This window comes from Cynocephalus volans, chromosome 2 (genome assembly GCF_027409185.1).
Source record: "Cynocephalus volans isolate mCynVol1 chromosome 2, mCynVol1.pri, whole genome shotgun sequence".
Classification (NCBI taxonomy): domain Eukaryota; kingdom Metazoa; phylum Chordata; class Mammalia; order Dermoptera; family Cynocephalidae; genus Cynocephalus; species Cynocephalus volans.
This window is the reverse complement of record NC_084461.1, coordinates 83890140-83908604: the sequence shown is the minus strand read 5'-3', so window position 1 is coordinate 83908604 and position 18465 is coordinate 83890140. Positions and strand designations below refer to the sequence as shown.

Below are 18465 nucleotides of genomic sequence, written 5' to 3'. Positions count from 1 at the left end.
GAGGATGAACTTGGGGAAAGAAATTTATTTATTTATTTTTTACGGCAGCTGGCCAGTATGGGGAACGGAACCCTTGACCTTGGTGTTACAAGGCCGCACTCTAACCGATCTAGCTAACTGGACATCCTGGGGAGAGAATTTTAGAATGAGAGAGAGGAGCAAGACATAGGGTCTTCTAGGCCTTGCCCAGGAGGTAATGAAGGACACACAGAAGAATTTTAAGATGTGAGTGATTTGATCAGCTATGAAATTCAGAAAGATTGCCCTGGAAACAGTAAGAGAATGGGTCGATGGAAGTATGACTGGAGTCAGGCGGGTATGGTGCTGTTCAGCAGTTGTTGAGACATGAGTCTGAGCCAGAGCAGCAATGACAGTATGGACTGAGAGAAAGCGAAGCCTATGAAAGACATCAAGGATATGGAATTGACAAAACTTGGGCATTTATTAGATATGGAAAGAGGGAATGAAGTTGATGTTCGACTTTTTATTTAGGTGACGAGTAGATGACAGCATCACTTTCCAAGTAATTCAGGAGGAAGAGAAAGGTTTATGGAATGGAAAATGAGTTGAGTTTGGGAATATGTTGAGTTTGTGTAACATCCGAATGGATGTGCCTGTTAACAAAGTTAGACTTATAGAAGAGTTTGGGACCTATTGGTAAATATTATGGTAGATGGGGTCATGGAGATAGGTCTGTCATTCAAGGTCAATAGTAGAGAGTGAAGCAAAAGAAGAAAAGATTCTCATGCAAACCAACATGAGGAGTGAGGAGAGGAAGAGAAATCCACCAAACAGACTGAGGAGAAATGATTAGAAAGAGAGAAACAGAATGGGGAAGAAATATCATCAGAAAAGCCTAGGAAGAGGAGAGTTTGCAGAAGAAATTGACCAGCTGTGTTAAATGTAAGTCACATAAATAAAGACTGAAAACTACAAATTGGTGATATTTGTCAGAGTAGTTTCATTAGAATAATGTAGAGAAAAGCCAAATTGTGGTGGACTAAAAATGAATGGAAGACATGGAAACAGAAAGTCAGTATAGAATATACTTTCAGCAGCTTGGCTATAATGGGAAAATTTTAATAACTAGTAGCCATAAATAGCCCCAAGGCTGAGTGTTTCATTTAAGTGATTGATTGATTGATTCATTTATTTATTCATTCATTCATTGTCTTGAGCATACTTAGTCTGCTGGGAAGGAATGAGTAAAGAAGAAACACTTAAAGATAGGTCGAGGGAGTGACTAAGAGAGCAGTGCCCAGGAGAAGCAGCACAAATTCATCTGAGACTGTAGAAATAAGGTGGAGCTGGGCACCTGTGCAGATGGGTCCCTAGATGTAGGGATGGATATTGCACACAGAGTAGCTCAGGCTTATTCTGTAACATGGAAGACAAGATCACTGGCTGGACACTGAAGATGGAAGCTACACCTAGAGACAAAACTGTGTAATGAGATCTAACCTCAAAGTTGGGTGGTTTTCTCCAGCAGTACTTGACTCTGTGCTCATATTTCCTTTTAAATTGTCCATAAACCTTGTTGATGCTACCTCAAAACAATAAAGAAGTGTGTATTTCACAAATAGAGAATTCTCTGATATATACTGATTTTTGGAATTCCAAACAGCAAGCTGGCCTTCTTTCCTCTGCACTTCATTCATCTGGTTTTCCAGCTGACAAGAGGAGATAGAGATAGAAAGATGGATTATGTGTGTGCATGTATATATGTTGCACTCTTTAGTGGTGATGACATCTGTAGAACCATCAAAGAAATCTTTCAAGGTTACAGAATGAAAAAGTTGGAAACTGCTGCTTTTATTCATTCAGAAATCTTAGTGCATACTTCAAACTCTTTAATCCAAATAGCATTATGTGTCAAAATTCTTTTGTTCATTTCACCTAAATAATCATGACTCCTCAGCTTCCTATCGCAGTTCTCAGCTGAACATCATTATTCAACAATAAACTAACTTAAAATAGGAGGCTAATGGTCCTTCTTAACTAGCAGAGTAACAGGCCACTGGCTTTAATTTCAGGATTCAATCCTCAAGATATCTCTACTGAATTCTGCAGATCAACTGCAAGTGGAGATATAAATGAGCCAGCCAAATCCTTGTCTTCTCAGAAGTGGGAGAGAGAGGGGGATGGGGGCAAAAATGCAGTTTAGAAAATAAAAGTTGTAATTCCATTTTGAATTACATCAACAGGCAGAATATGTTATTTCGAATATTTTTGAATGAATTAAAAATCTCTGTAATGACCAATTCTCAATTTGACCACTCCAATATGTATTTTATTGGTTAATTCAATTATCCCCTCTGATAGTGTTCCATTTTCCCAATCTCTTTCCCCAAACAATTCTTAAATACTAACCACTGTAGATTTTTAATATACACAAGTATCTGATTCTTTACAAGTCTCCAGAATTTGCCTAAACTACATTTCATGAAGCTGATTGGTGACCTAGGAAGGAAGTGCAGGAGCCCAGTGCTCTAGTAAAGAGCTTAGAAAATGATTGTGCAGTGTTTCTGCTTTGAGATCAAACTCTGTGACACTCCCAACTCCCTTAAAAATATCAATGACCACTACTTTGAAGCACATCTAAGAATGTATTCAGGATAATAGCAAAGAGCATAGACACTGTGTTACGCAAAGAATGTTTAGAAGAACTATTTAATCTAGAACTTGGGGAAACACGAGAGCTGTCTGTATTAATATACTTTCATATGCAAGTGAGAGATGCCAGTTCAAAATGACTTAGGGAAAAACCAAAATGATTTGGTTGAGATAACTCAAAGTCTGAACGAGGATGCCAGATTTGGGCACAGTTGGAACCAGGCGCTCAGACTGTGTCATCAGAATTTAGTCTTTCTTTCTCCATCTCTTGTCTCTACCCTTCTCTGTGTTGACTTTCTTCTCAGCTAGCCATCTGGCAGTGCCATGCTTACCTCCCTTGCCTCCAGCAATCCTAGTGAAAAAAGGGAATGTCTAATAGTTTCAGCAAAAGTCCTGGACTGGACTTGGGCCAAATTCCCCACTCCTGGAGACTACATGTTCTTTATGGAAAAGCTTTGTGCTGTTCCCACAAGACAGTGGGCAAATGCCAGGCAGATAAGAACCACAGATGTCCTACATTGCCTTCAAATATGTGGTGGGCTCTCATGTGGATTAGTAGGTAAACTTCCATGAAGCTCCAGGAATGAGAAGTAGACTCCCTGTGTAAACTTTACAAGAAAGTAGATTTCTGCTCACTCCCCAAAAGGATCTTTTCACAGAACCATTAACAGCTGAAACAGGCTGCCTCAAGATGTGCCAAGTACCAGGTCCTTCCACATGTTCAGGTACAGGCCAGATGGGCAGCTGTCAGGAGTGCTGGCAAGGAATTCCTGCACTAGGCAGAGCTTTGCCTACATGACCCATGAGGTCACTTTTGACTCTACAATTCCATTATCCTTGTTAATTTCCACAATTCAATTTGCAGTACAGGATAAACAAACCAACCTAATTTGATCTGGAACTTCTGCAGGCTAGCGCAGGTCATTTAATTTGAAACACATGGCTCTAGCCATTACTGTGTTTTCTGAAGTCATCTATCAGACCTTGACCTTAACAAGGTCTCCATTTTTTCCAGCCTTCTGCTTATTCCACAATTGCCTTTCATTCTCCTTTAGATTGGGGTGGAGGGAGCAGGAAAGAGTTTTCTTCTTTCTGAATTTCTCCTCTTAAATCTTATAATAAGTGAGTCCCCATTAAAATTACATTGCTTACATCTTTATGTCTCGATTTGCCTTTCTCACTGCAGGTTTAAGAGTCTATGAGAAATGGAAGCTAGGACCATAGATAATCACAGCTCTGGATAAAGTCTATTAAGGAAGCTATTAAGGCAAATGTGCAAAGCAGAAAAAATGAGATTTTTGAAATTTGGTATTAAAAATTAATTTATGAAGTAAATTTGTTATACCTCAACATTGTTAGAATTAGCATACCAAAACCACTTGAGTCTTAGTCATTATGAAATATACACATTTGCATGAAAATTGTATATTTTAATATATTTTAAATATATTTAAATAAAGTATATTTTCACAGCTGAAATCACTCCCACCATACATGTACTCTGATCTGCTTGAACTGGAACTTCTGTGTTACAGAATACAGCCCACAGATAAAATTTTCTTTTTGCCAGAATATGTCCATCCTTAATAACTGATGATGTTTCTTCTCTTTTTCAGTGAATGTTGTGTCGATGCTACAGGAATTTTGGGAAGGCAAGCAGCAGCAGAGGGCTGCATTCCCAGGTGAAGGTGTGGTGGTCTATGAGTCGCTGCCAGCTCCTGGACCTCCCTTTGTGAGTTACGTGACCCTTCCGGGGGGAAGCTGTTTTGGCAACTTTCAGGTGAGAAGCAACCACCAATTTGTCAGTGAAAGTTAATTAGGTTAAAATAGAGTAAACCCTTATGTAAAATGGTAACATTGCAAGTTCTCTCAGAAACAGAGAACGAATTGTATCATATTCTATTATATATACTGAAAAATTGGTCAGATGTTTCAACTTCTAAAAATGGAAGTGTTTTATATTAAGAAGTGCCCTGATATTTCTTAGGAAAAACTAATTTTATAGCACATCATTTTATTTGCAGATAGCTGCTGTCCTTTCTTCTCTCAGGGCCCTCCCATCTGTAAAAAGTCTCCACTTTCATAAGTTTTGTAATCAAATATTAATCAATCTACTATATGCCAAAGCATTAACCAACAGCAAAGGGTTGAGAATCATAGGGCTGGGTTCAGGCATCTGTGCTAGGCCCAAGGTCTGCCTCTGACTACCTGTATACCTTGGCAAACTTAACTTCCAGGGAGTTGGTTGGAAGTCATATGAAATATGTACATAATGTGTTTAGCATGGTATCTGGTATATAGCAGGTATCCCAAGTATTGTTTTTACAATTATTAGAAAGACTCTTCCAATTGGTTCAATCTTTGTGTTTATGATGGGGTGTAAATAATGATACATTTCTAGTTGTATACCTACTCACATAAAAAACATTTGCCTGCATTAAGCATCAGCATCTGGTTATCCAGTGTGTGTAACAAATACTCGCTGAGTAACTAGGAAATACAAGCAATGGGCCAAGTACTGAGGGTATGGTCCATACCCTGGGGAAATCAGTGTACAAAAAAGGTTACAATAATTACATAGAGTTATGTGTGAGCGTCCATGAAAGCACAAGGAAAGGAACTTCTAAATTTACCAATCCTCTTTAGAAGTACCACTTTAACACAGTAAACTATCTCTCAATTTTCAGTAACTGGCAACCATGCTTTATTTATAGCTTATGGACACTGTGAAACTTCTAAGCAACCAAGTTTGTCTCTTAGGCTTGACAACTAAGAAGCCCAGAGGAAAATTTTCAGTGTATCTCTTTGTAGTGTAGTTCTACAGAATTTTATGTCATATAATTCTTAAAATTAACCTTATACCTAGTATTATTTATATTTCTACCTTTACTTCCACTTTGAACTTAACATCTCTCATTTATTTTATCCTGTTACCCAGTGTATCTGTTTTACATTGTCTCAAATCCTTTGTGGAGTGAGGGAAGAACATAATTTAATAAACAGACCCTCAAACCTATGCTGCCCAGGAGAAATCAAAGAAGGATTCACAGGGAATGCAAACATGAACTGAGACGTGCAGTTAAGGGTGTCTTGCCCAGTCATCAAAGGGGAGATGACATTCTCGGCATAGGGAACGGTGTGTGCAAGGGCAAGGAGCAAAAGGAAACCACAAGCTTTTTCAGAATGTGGGAGCACATCTGTCGGTGTGTGTGGCAGTGAACTGGGGGAGAGGACTATCAGGCACTCACATCAAACTGTAAGAGACCTTCATGCCTTGCAAAGGAGTACAGCTTTTATTTTATCTAAAATCAGAATTCCTGAAGGATTCTGAGCAGGAGAGTGATATATTCTCATGTTTCAGAAAGATTATTCTGCAATAGCATGAAGATGCTTTAGATCTAAATGATGTTAAAGGCCAAGGGGCTGATAGGGAGAGAGAGATGAGTGCCCTGGAGATGAGCTGCATACACAGTACATTCAGCAGGTAAAGGTGAGAGGACTTCATTAGGTACAGGAGCTAGGATGATACCTTTGCTCTGGCCTCTGCCACTGGGTTGGCAACACAGGAGGAGCAGCCAGTATGTGCAAGGTGAGGAGAGAGTCAGTGTGCAGTGTCTGGAAGCTTCCAGGCAGAGAAATGCAGTCGGTAAAAAAACTGAAGCTCGAGGGAGAGAGATGGGTTGGATTTCTGAATTTGTGAACAGAGGTTATGGCCACAGGTACCACTGCTGAGTGAGAATGTGTGATGAGGGAAGAAATTCAAGGAGTGATCTTAGTAATGTTTTTGGCGGGGGGTAGGGGGCAGAAGTAAATGGAAAAAGATTTCTCTGAAAAGCCTGAGGATGAGCCAGAAAGAGACAAAGATCCGGAAGAGGGAATTTATGGAAATCAAGAGATGTGACATCTCGAGATTGAGGGTACAGTGAACAGGGGTCAGCCACAGTACAGAGGTCCAGTGAGATGTTCCCATTGACTGTGATGAATGTAAGATCTCAATAGCTTTCAAAAGAGTAATTTCAGTGCAGAGAATGGGATACAAGTCAGATAACAGAGGATTGGAGAGTAAATTTGGGCTCAGAAATAGAGGCAGCATCCTTCAATAAGGATTTTTTTAATCCTTCCCTACTTTCTGGGATGATTCAATAGGAATTTAAAGGATTCCTTCCTACTTTTGTGGTCACCACTGCTTGGGAAAATAGAACCACCTTGCCTACTGTCCAGTGGGGAGTTGGAGAGAAAGCAAGTTCTGGTCTAATTGCCATTGGTGTCTTCTAGACATCTAAGCCATAATTAAACTAAGACTGAGCCACAATATTCAAACAGTTCTCAGCCTGCAAAGATGAGCCAGAATCAATAAGATAAACTTCTCTTAGAATATAAAATATCACACAAAAAACCCCTCAAGATTGAATCAAGATAGTAGACTTAGCACATTCCTCAACCTCTTTTCTAGTCTAAAATGCCTTCAAATGTTAAAGACATGTTTTCAAATAAGTAAATTTACAAGAGTGCTGGGCAACTAGAAAGGGTGTCATTGGAAGTGATGAATTTTGAGGCAATTCTGGGAGATGCAAGTGGAATCAAATTATTAGATGAAAAAAATACCATGGTCTATACATGTACAAGAGAAATACACCATGAAAGTGAAGAAGAGTTAGAGAAAGTCCAGGACCAGATGAAAAATGCAAAGAGCAGAAGGGGGTCCAGGGGTAATTTTAAGGCTAATTAAAGAACTGCTTTTAAAACTTCTAACTCATCCATCCATTGAGCTGTTGCCTTCCCCTTATATAGGATCTGAACCAGTGGCCTCGGTGCTCCCAGCGCCACGGCGCTCCCACAGCAGTGGATTTTGAACTCTGATGAATGAAAGTGAGTTACCTGATGAGGATAACTTGAATGTGGGCCTAGAAGCCTCGGAACAGAGCTTGATGTAACCCCAGACACCAAAGACAGGGATGAGGGGTAGGGAAGGGAGAGGAAAGGCAGCAATTGATGAAGAGGTTCCCCACGCCATGTGTGCCTGCAGGTCCACTGTCGAGCATTCTAAAGTGAAGTCTGCCAGTTCACACACCCTGCCCTCTCATCCCTTCAGCCCTCCCACTCAGAAGAGACCTCCTAGGGAAACAGACCTACTCAACTGCAGGGGAAGGTCTTCCCAGCCACCTAAACTAATATACTTCTTTGTCCGTGAGTGTCAACAAACTAAAGATCACATCAGACGTTTAAGGAAAACTGAAAGCATAAGAGAAAAGGCCAGGGCAAGCAAACAAAAGAATGGAAGAATTGAAGCAGCACTAAATATAAGAGAGTATTACAATAAATAGCCTTAGAAAGTTTTGAGAAGAGCCTGAGGCGGCAGTGGCTGAGAACGGGGAAGGCAGCAAACCAGAGGCAGAGAGTGAGCACCCAACCTGGCACAACCCTGTGAGTGACCCCTGGACCAGCCCTGTTTGGGGGGGTGATGCCCACCTGGCTCCCGCCTGCATCACCAGGCCACTCACCGCCCTGGGGCTGCCTCCATTTTCCCAGGTGCTAGCAGCTCCACCCGGCTCAGCCCTCACTGAGCCTTCCCACTTCCTTGGCCCGGCACGGGGCTTTCCGGAGCCTGCGGGCCGGCCTCCCCTCCCACTCCCTCCGCGGTTCTCTGGCGGGTTGGTGGCGTGGGGCGTCCCCGGCCAGTGTCGGGAGGGCAAGGAAGTACGGGCGGGCCGACTGTCACTCCACCACACCCTGGACTCCGGCCCCCGGTAAACTTCCTGTTACTGGGAGGCAGATACCATCTCTGCGGTCACCAGTTCGGAAAAAAGCCTAACCAATTTCTGGTTGGGAATAGTGTGGTAGGAGAGTTCCCAGGTCCACTTGAACCTGCCGGAGAGCTGGCTGCAGGCGGGCGCTAGACTCGGTTTATACCGGGGGGATACAAAGGTGAACAAGACCCGAGAAAGATCTACACAGTGCTACAAAGGCACCCAGAGAGACCGGTCATCTGTGCCTAGCAGAAACCTGGTAGACTTCCTGGGCGAGGCGGTGCCGAGCAGGGTCTTGAAGGCCCAGCTGATAGACGAGGGTTGCAGAAGACACGCCCCAGCCCAGCACAGTGCGCACAGAGTGGGGAGACGTGCAGCCAGGGAGGCGGAGACTCGACAGAAACCACACATCCTGTGGGGTCGCCACTGCATGATCCAACAGCCTGGGCCAGAGCACACAGAACAGGGAGAAGTCCTGCACAGGAAGTGAAAGCTCAACAATGATCACACACCCTGTGGTACGTGATCCACCAGCCCAGCAGAGTCCAAGCTGACCAGAAAGGTGGCTCCCCGGAGAAGCACAAGACCCGAGGCAACCACACACACAAGGCATTAGAGGCCAACTGAGCAGCCACGGAGGTAGCCATACGAAATTGCAAACCACAGCAACATCCTAGTTATTCATTAGTCTCAAACCAGTGGACTGTGAAACCCCCTGCCACAATGAATAAACATCAAAAAAAAGATACCAGAAATACAAAAAATCAAGAAAGTACACCACCAAAAGTTAATAAATCTCAAACTCTAGATCCTATAGAACAAGAAGCCCTTGAAATGACTGACAAGGAATTTCGAGTGATAATTCTAAGGAAACTGAATGAGATACAAGAAAACACAGCTAGACATCATGATGAAATGAGGAAAAGTATACAGGATCTGAAAGAGAAAATGTACAAAGAAATCAATGTCCTGAAAAAAAATGTAGCAGAACTTGCCGAACTGAAGAAGTTATTCAGCGAAATAAAAAACACAACAGAGAGTTTAACCAGCAGGCTTGTGGAAGTTGAAGAGAGAACCTCTGAACTTGAAGATGGGCTGTTTGAAATCACACAAGCAGACAAAAAGAAAGAAAAAAGAATCAAAGGCATTGAAGAAAACCTGAGAGAGATATCAGACAACCGTAAGCGCTCAAATATCCGAGTCATGGGTATTCCAGAAGGGGAGGAAAATGGAGATTCCATTGAAAACATATTCAACAAAATAGTGGCAGAAAACTTCCCAGGTATAGGAAAAATCACAGATCTTCAGATCCAGGAAGCTCAATGATCTTCAGACATATTCAACCCAAAAAGGCCGTCTCCAAGACATATCATAGTCAAACTGGCAAAACTCAGAGACAAAGAGAGAATCTTAAAAGCTGCAAGAGAGAAGCGTCAAATCACCTAAAAGGGAGCCCCAATCAGGCTAACATCAGACTTTTCATCACAAACCCTAAAAGCTAGAAAGGAATGGGATGATATTTTCAAAATACTAAAAGACAAAGATTGCCAGCCAAGAATACTCTACCCTGCAAGGCTATCCTTCCGAAATGAAGGGAAAATAGTATATTTCTCAGACAAAAACTGCGGGAGTTCACTACCACATGACCACCCTTACAAGAAATCCTCAAGGGAGTACTGGGTTTGGTTCCTGAAAAATAACTACCACTGCCATAAAAACCCAAGAAAAATCAATACCCACTAGTATAATAAAATTGGCATTCATGAAGAGAAAACAAGCAAACAAAAACACTATCTACAACCTAAGGAACTAACAAACACAGAAACCAAACAGTAAATCAGAAAGCAAGGAACAAAAGACACCTAAGACAACCAAACAACCAACAAAATGCTAGGAATAAATCAACAACTTTCAATAACAACTCTTAATGTAAAAGGCTTAAATTCCCCAATCAAAAGACACAGACTGGCTGACTGGATCAAAAAGGAGGACCCAACTATATGCTGCCTACAAGAGACCCACCTCACCCATAAAGATTCACACAGACTAAGAGTGAAAGGATGGAAAAAGATTTACCATGCAAACAGAAAAGGAAAATGAGCTAGAGTAGCTATTCTTATATCTGACAAAATAGACTTTAAACTAAAAACCATAAAAAGAGACAATGAGGGACACTACTTAATGATAAAAGGACTGATCCATCAAGAAGACATAACAATCATAAATATGTACGCACCCAATGTTGGAGCAGCCAGATTTATAAGACAAACTCTATTAGACCTAAAGAAGGAAATAGACACTAATACCATAATAGCAGGGGACCTGAACACCCCACTGTCAATATTAGACAGATCATCTAGCCAAAGAATCAGTAGAGAAACAAAAGATCTAAACAAGACTCTAGACCATTTGGAATTGGCAGATATCTACAGAACATTCCACCCAACAACCTCAGAATATTCATTCTTCTGATCAGCACATGGATCATTCTCCAGGATAGAGCACATATTAGGTCACAAATCAAGTCTCAATAAATTCAAAAAAATTGGAATTATCCCATGTATCTTCTCAGAGCACAATGGATTAAAACTAGAAATTAATAACAAATGAAACTCTGGAAACTTTACAAACACATGGAAATTAAACAGCATTCTACTTAATGACATATGGGTCCAAGAAGAAATCAAGCAGGAAATCCAAAAATTGATTGAAACTAATGAAAACAATGATACATCATACCAAAACCTGTGGGATACTGCAAAAGCAGTATTAAGGGGGAAATTTATTGCATTAAACGCTCACCTCAGAAGAATGGAAAGATGGCAAGTGAACAACCTAACACTTCAACTTAAAGAACTAGAAAAACAAGAACAATCCAAACCTCAAGTTAGCAGACGGAAAGAAATCATTAAGATCAGAGCAGAACTGAATGAAATTGAAAACCAAAAAACAATTCAAAAGATCAACGAATCAAAAAGTCGGTTTTTTGAAAAGATAAATAAAATTGACAAACCATTAGCATGGCTAACAAAAAAAAGAAGAGAGAAGACTCAAATAACAAAAATTAGAAATGAAAAAGGCGATATTACAACTGACTCATCTGAAATACAAGGAATCATTCGAGACTACTATAAACAACTATACGCCAACAAATTTGAAAATCTGGAGGAAATGGATAAATTTCTGGACACACACAAGCTCCCAAAACTGAACCATGAAGACGTAGAAAATCTGAACAGACCAATAACAATAAAGGAGATTGAAGCTGTTATCAGAAGGCTCCCAACAAAGAAAAGCCCAGGACCAGATGGATTCACAGCAGAATTTTACCAAACATTCAAAGAGGAATTGACACCGATTCTCTACAAACTATTCCAAAAGGTTGAAATGGACGCAAATCTCCCAAACTCATTCTATGAAGCAAACATCATCCTGATACCAAAACCAGGTAAAGATATAACGAAAAAAGAAAACTACAGGCCGATATCCTTGATGAATATAGATGCAAAAATCCTCGCTAAAATACTAGCAAACAGAATACAGCAACACATACGAAAAATTATTCATCACGATCAAGTGGGATTCATCCCAGGGATGCAAGGTTGGTTCAACATATGGAAATCAATAAATGTGATACACCATATTAATAAACTCAAACACAAGGACCATATGATCATCTCTATAGATGCTGAAAAAGCATTTGATAAAGTCCAGCACTCATTCATGACAAAGACCCTCTACAAGTTAGGTATAGAGGGAAAGTATCTCAACATAATTAAAGCCATATATGACAAACCCACTGCCAATATCATCCTGAATGGGGAAAAGCTGAAAGCTTTTCCTTTAAGAACAGGAACTAGACAAGGATGCCCACTCTCACCACTCCTATTCAACATAGTGTTGGAAGTACTAGCCAGAGCAATCAGAGAAGAGAAGGAAATAAAGGGCATCCAGATTGGAAAAGATGAAGTCAAACTGTCCCTGTTTGCAGATGACATGATCCTATATATCGAACAGCCTAAAACCTCTACAAAAAAACTGCTGGAATTGATAAATGATTACAGCACAGTAGCAGGATACAAAATCAACACACAAAAGTCAGTAGCATTTCTTTTCTCCAATAGTGAACATGCAGAATGAGAAATCAAGAAAGCCTGCCTATTTACAATAGCCACCAAAAAAATAAAATACTGAGGAATTGAGTTAACCAAGGAGGTGAAAAATCTCTATAATGAGAACTACAAACCACTGCTGAGAGAAATTAGAGAGGATACAAGAAGATGGAAAGATATCCCATGCTCTTGGATTGGAAGAATCAACATAGTGAAAATGTCCATACTACCCAAAGTGATATACAAATTCAATGCAATCCCCATCAAAATTCCAAAGACATTTTTCTCAGAAATGGAAAAAACTATCCAGTCATTTATATGGAACAATAAAAGACCACGCATAGCCAAAGCAATGCTGAGCAAAAAAAATAAAGCTGGAGGCATAACACTACCTGACTTTAAGCTATACTACAAAGCTATAATAACCAAAACAGTATGGTACTGGCATAAAACCAGACACACTGACCAATGGAATAGAATAGAGAATCCAGAAATCAACCCACACACTTACTGCCATCTGATCTTTGACAAAGGCACCAAGCCTATTCACTGGGGAAGGGACTGCCTCTTCAGCAAATGGTGCTGGGATAACTGGATATCCATATGCAGGAGAATGAAACTAGATCCTTACCTCTCACCGTATACTAAAATCAACTCAAAATGGATTAAGGATTTAAATATACACCCTGAAACAATAAAACTTCTTAAAGAAAACATAGGAGAAACACTTCAGGAAATAGGACTGGACACAGACTTCATGAATACAACCCCAAAAGCACGGGCAACCAAAGGAAAAATAAACAAATGGGATTATATCAAACTAAAGAGCTTCTGCACAGCAAAAGAAACAATTAACAGAGTTAAAAGACAACCAACAGAGTGGGAGAAAATATTTGCAAAATATACATCTGACAAAGGATTAATATCCAGAATATATAAGGAACTCAAACAACTTTACAAGAAGAAAACAAGCAACCCAATTAAAAAATGGGCAAAAGAGCTAAGTAGGCATTTCTCTAAGGAAGATATACAAATGGCCAACAGACATATGAAAAAATGCTCAACATCACTCAGCATCTGGGAAATGCAAATCAAAACCACACTGAGATACCATCTAACCCCAGTTAGGATTCCTAAAATCCAAAAGACTCTGAACGATAAATGCTGGCGAGGTTGCGGAGAAAAAGGAACTCTCATACATTGTTGGTGGGACTGCAAAATGGTGCAGCCTCTATGGAAAATGGTATGGAGGTTCCTCAAACAATTGCAGATAGATGTACCATACGACCCAGCTATCCCACTGTTGGGAATATACCCAGAGGAATGGAAATCATCAGGTCAAAGGTATACCTGTTCCCCAATGTTCATCGCAGCACTCTTTACAATAGCCAAGAGTTGGAATCAGCCCAAATGTCCATCATCAGATGAGTGGATACGGAAAATGTGGTACATCTACACAATGGAATACTACTCAGCTATAAAAACGAATGAAATACTGCCATTTGCAACAACATGGATGGACCTTGAGAGAATTATATTAAGTGAAACAAGTCAGGCACAGAAAGAGAAATACCACATGTTCTCACTGATTGGTGGGAGCTAAAAATTAATATATAAATTCACACACACACACACACACAAAACTGGGGGGGGGAAGAAGATATAACAACCACAATTACTTGAAGTTGATACGACAAGCAAACAGAAAGGACATTGTTGGAGGGGAGGGGGGAGGGAGAAGGGAGGGAGGTTTTGGTGATGGGGAGCAACAATCAGCCACAATGTATATCGACAAAATAAAATTTAAAATAAATAAATAAATAAATAAAATTTTAAAAATAAAATTAAATTGAAAAAAAAAGAAAGTTTTGAGAAGATATTCATCCCCAAAACAGCTATGAAAAAAGGAACAAGCAGGGAATGAGAAAGTTAAAATACAATTGCCAAATTAGAACAATATAAATAATAAATAAGGAGCAAGTAGATGAATGGACATAGATGACAGCCACATTAGTAAAGGTTGACAAAGTATAAAAATAAAAATAATAATAAAGTGAATATTTTAGAATTTAGAGCAAAGAGACAAAGAGATGAAAGAAGACAATACAAGAGATGTGGGGATAAATGCTGGAGGTGAACATTGATCTAATAAGAGTTCTAGAAAGAGGCAAAGGAAATAGAAGAGGGAAAATAAATAACAGAAGTAGTTTTCTTTGAGTTAAAGAAAAGTACAAGTTTTCAGATTGAAATGACCATCATATTCCAAGCAGGATCATGGCAAAAGAATCTCATAGCTCTGGGGCTGTGTGGGACTAGGGACAGTAATCTGTTTAAAAGGTGGATCAAAGGACTTTTTTGATACCACATTTGTACATGAATCTGTTTTTTAAATTAGATTGAATGTGAATGTAGCTTTAGGGGAACTTCAGGGGAGCTGGTGAAATGGAGCAAAAACTGGCAAACTTGGTTAAGAAAATAAAAAATTGTTTCTTTGAAAAGATAAATAAGAAAGACAAATCTTTGGCATTTCTGATTAAGAAAAAAACCAATATATATGCCACACTAAGCATGAGGAGATGCAATCCTAGAAGTGTGGTTGGTATAAGAATACCACGTAAGTTATTATGTTAAAACAACATCAAATGATATGGACTACTTTTTGGGTTCTCTGTATTATCTTTGCAGCTCTTCTATAACTATAAAATTATTTCAAAATAAAGTTTTTTTAAAAGGCTTCAGTGGCTCCCTATAACCTTCTTATTAAAGTCTAAATTCCTTACTCCATTGTAAAGATTCTACAACTGACCCAACTTTTCCTTCCAGCTTTATGTCCCTGAATCCATCTTCTGACACCTATTGCTTCAACCTGACTGTTCCTTATCCGTGTCTTGACAGCCTTTAACCACTCCCATACTCACACTGTGACCTACTGTCACCTCCTGTTCATGTCTAAACCCTGCCCATCTCCCAAGACTCCACTCAAATGTCACATTCTCCGTGAAAGCTCTCTGAATCTCCCTGCTAGAAATCTCTACCTCCTCTGATTTCCCAAAGCAGTTATCTCTGTTTCAGTACTAGTGCTTAATGTTTTCTACCCTCTGTTAAAGTTACTTATGTGCATGTTCTGTCTCGGTAATAAAATGTTAAGTTCCTCAGGGACAAGGTTGGAAGCTTTATGTCCCTCATGACTCCAAGCACAATTTTTTGCATATAGTAAGTGCCTAATAAATTTTGTTGAATGAATAGCCAAATGAATGAATCCCAAGAATAAATGAAGTTAATGTTTTTCCATATAATCAATGGTCAGCTAAGATATTTCACCTAACTCTTCAAGGTAGTGGGCTAGGAAGAAAAAAAGTCAGTATCAATAAAATCAGCTGATATTATTTTGTTTATATCTGTAATTAAAGTTTTGAAAGTGGATGAATTTAAAAGTCTTGATTAAAAAGATATTCTAATTCTCTCTGCATTTAATTTATGCACAGTAACTTTTTCCCCACCTGACTCTCATGACCAGTGAATGACAAGATTTAGCGATACTCACACACAGGCATTCATTATGTTTGTTCATATGTAATAAACATGATCATTATAATCTATCTAGATTAGAACACATTTGGCATATCAATGAATGGATCTACAGGATATGAGTCTAAGAAATTCTAGTGGTCTTGTTTTTGTTTTTGCTACCCTGAGAATTATGAATTTCCCTATCATCTCATAAATTTTGACCGAAAATGATAGGACTTCCCCTAGGTAGTAGATTCAACATCCTCCTTGCAGTCTTTAAACAATAGAAAACAAAACAAAAAGCTGAACTCTTCAACAGGGAAGCCTCCTGGTGATTTCTCTGATCATTTCATAGTCTCCTTTTCCTTGTGTTTAAATCATTGTATTTTAAGGTTCTCAGGAGGATTGTTAACATCCTTGCTTTAAAAGATCCAGAATTTCCTGAATCAAATATATTTTGAAAATGTGTTTGGGTGGTTGGCTGCCAAATCTGGCTCCTTCACCCATTTAGCCCTTCAAAATATGATTTGAGAAAGGAAAACCAGGAAAAAAAGAAAGAAAAGTTCTCCTAAAGCAATGTCCTTGTACTTTTCTTTGTCAGTTCAGAAACCATCTTAAATGCTATTTTCACCGTATAACATTTCACCATGTTTTTGCTAGCAGTTGGCCTATAAGAGCCTGCATGCTCATTCCTACAATGCCTTTCACGTAATCAAATGTCACCCCTGTGCATTGCAAATCATTTCACAATGTATTATTAATGCCAAGACCATGTGCTGAAGCATGGAGAAACCATTATACCAGCAGTAGCCTTCTTACTGAGCCGTGGACGTCACCTCCAGTGGTGCCAAATAATTGAAAATACTTCAAGTGGAGTATGAGACTGGATTGAAGGACTAATCCCTCTGGTTTCAGGCAGTTTCATGAAAGCTGTGAGAGATTATACTCATTCATTCTTTAGGAAAGTGGTATTCAGACCAAATTCTAGTTTTCTGATTAATTAAAGGAAAGCAATCCAGTCAAAGGCTCTGATGGACACAAACCACTGGTTTTTATGCAAAGAAACCTTCCACTGAAGTAAATGTGAGGCTTGTGTCCATGAAGACTAATTAAAGAATTTTCAGTTAATTCTGACACCACAACCCACAAAACACACACAGAGAGAAAGAAGCTGTAACCCTGCCTTTAGACCCTCCCTTCATAAACTGCTACAGTATAAAAAAAAGAGAAGTGAAAATATGATTTTATTTTTGAATTTCTAAACAATAAATCATCTATTGATAAAAATTTCTTTTCAGAAAGTTATATTGAAACACATTAGTATTTCTTGCATCTTTTATAACAGAAAACATCTTCTAATATTACAGGCATTAAGTAGAAATTCATGCATTTTGGACATATTTTCCTTATGCCATTTTTGTCTAGGCAGTTAATCCTTCCTGAGCCATATATCATCACCATGAAGACTTGCAGTAATTTCCACTTTTTACAATAAGAGCCATACAAGGACCATCAGATCCTCGTCTGGCCCCCTCTTGATGAACTCAGAAAGAAAGCATTCAATTGTTGCAGCAGCTGTTTTTGCTTCCAAATCCAAAAGGACAACCTGAGTATTTTATTTTATAATTTTGATTTAAAAAATTTGTGATTCAAGTTTTGTTTTTGAGCCAGTGATGTAGTCTTCCATTTACGGTCTGCCAGAGTGACTTGGGTTAATGAATTTCATTCTTATTTTGAGTGAAAACCAAACATTCCCTTGAGTACAGTACTAGGGTACGCATTTATTTATGTGCACAAATTATGATTGAATTAAAAACGTGCCTCTTGGCTAAAACATTGATGTAATAACTTGATCTGTTTGAAGTGTGAGACCCTTATTCATTGGAGTATTACATCTTTTTCACTTAAGTACTTTGTTGTTGTTCAAATTGCTTCACAGAAAATATATATAGGTGTTAAACACTGGGGTCCAATACTTAGGCTAGTTGCATAATGTAAGGCACCACATGAAGTTGAGGCATTTAGTATTTCCCAAGGCAAACTGTTAATTATCTTTTTTTTTCATTTGTAACCCATGTTTGGTGTTGTGTAAATGGGCTGCACAGTAGGGAGACATGAGTTGGGACACCAAGAGGAGATGAGCTCCTGGCAAAGCCCTGTCTCTAAAAGACAGTGAATCCCTTTAATGATCTTTGATTTTTATGTCACTCTGGTTTTCAAACCAAAGCCACTGCCTGCAAAGATACCTAGAAAAACTACTTTTCCACGAAACATACTATCTAAAAGGACAGGAGTGTTTAATTTTGTTTTGTTTTGGTTACTTAAATCAGTAAGCACACTTTGCCTGTATTATCAGACATAAAAACACATGTTTTATACTTAGGTGAATTATTGAGTCTTCTCAAAGTCCAGGGAATTAAAGATACATTTAAAACACAATAAACTAAGTTTATAAAGTTAGATTTTTCCCAAAAGAGAATGAC

The 18465-nt window shown here is 39.1% G+C and overlaps 1 protein-coding gene across 1 annotated transcript in view; it reads left to right on the top strand.

Annotated features, from left to right (window-relative positions):
- Nucleotides 1-18465, top strand: part of LIX1 (limb and CNS expressed 1) — a 51908-nt gene that overhangs the window by 13165 nt on the left and 20278 nt on the right. The window contains exon 2 of the mRNA XM_063088256.1: nt 4230-4393. Within this exon, the coding sequence (XP_062944326.1) occupies nt 4230-4393 (164 nt within the window). The remainder of the gene's footprint in view (nt 1-4229; nt 4394-18465) is intronic.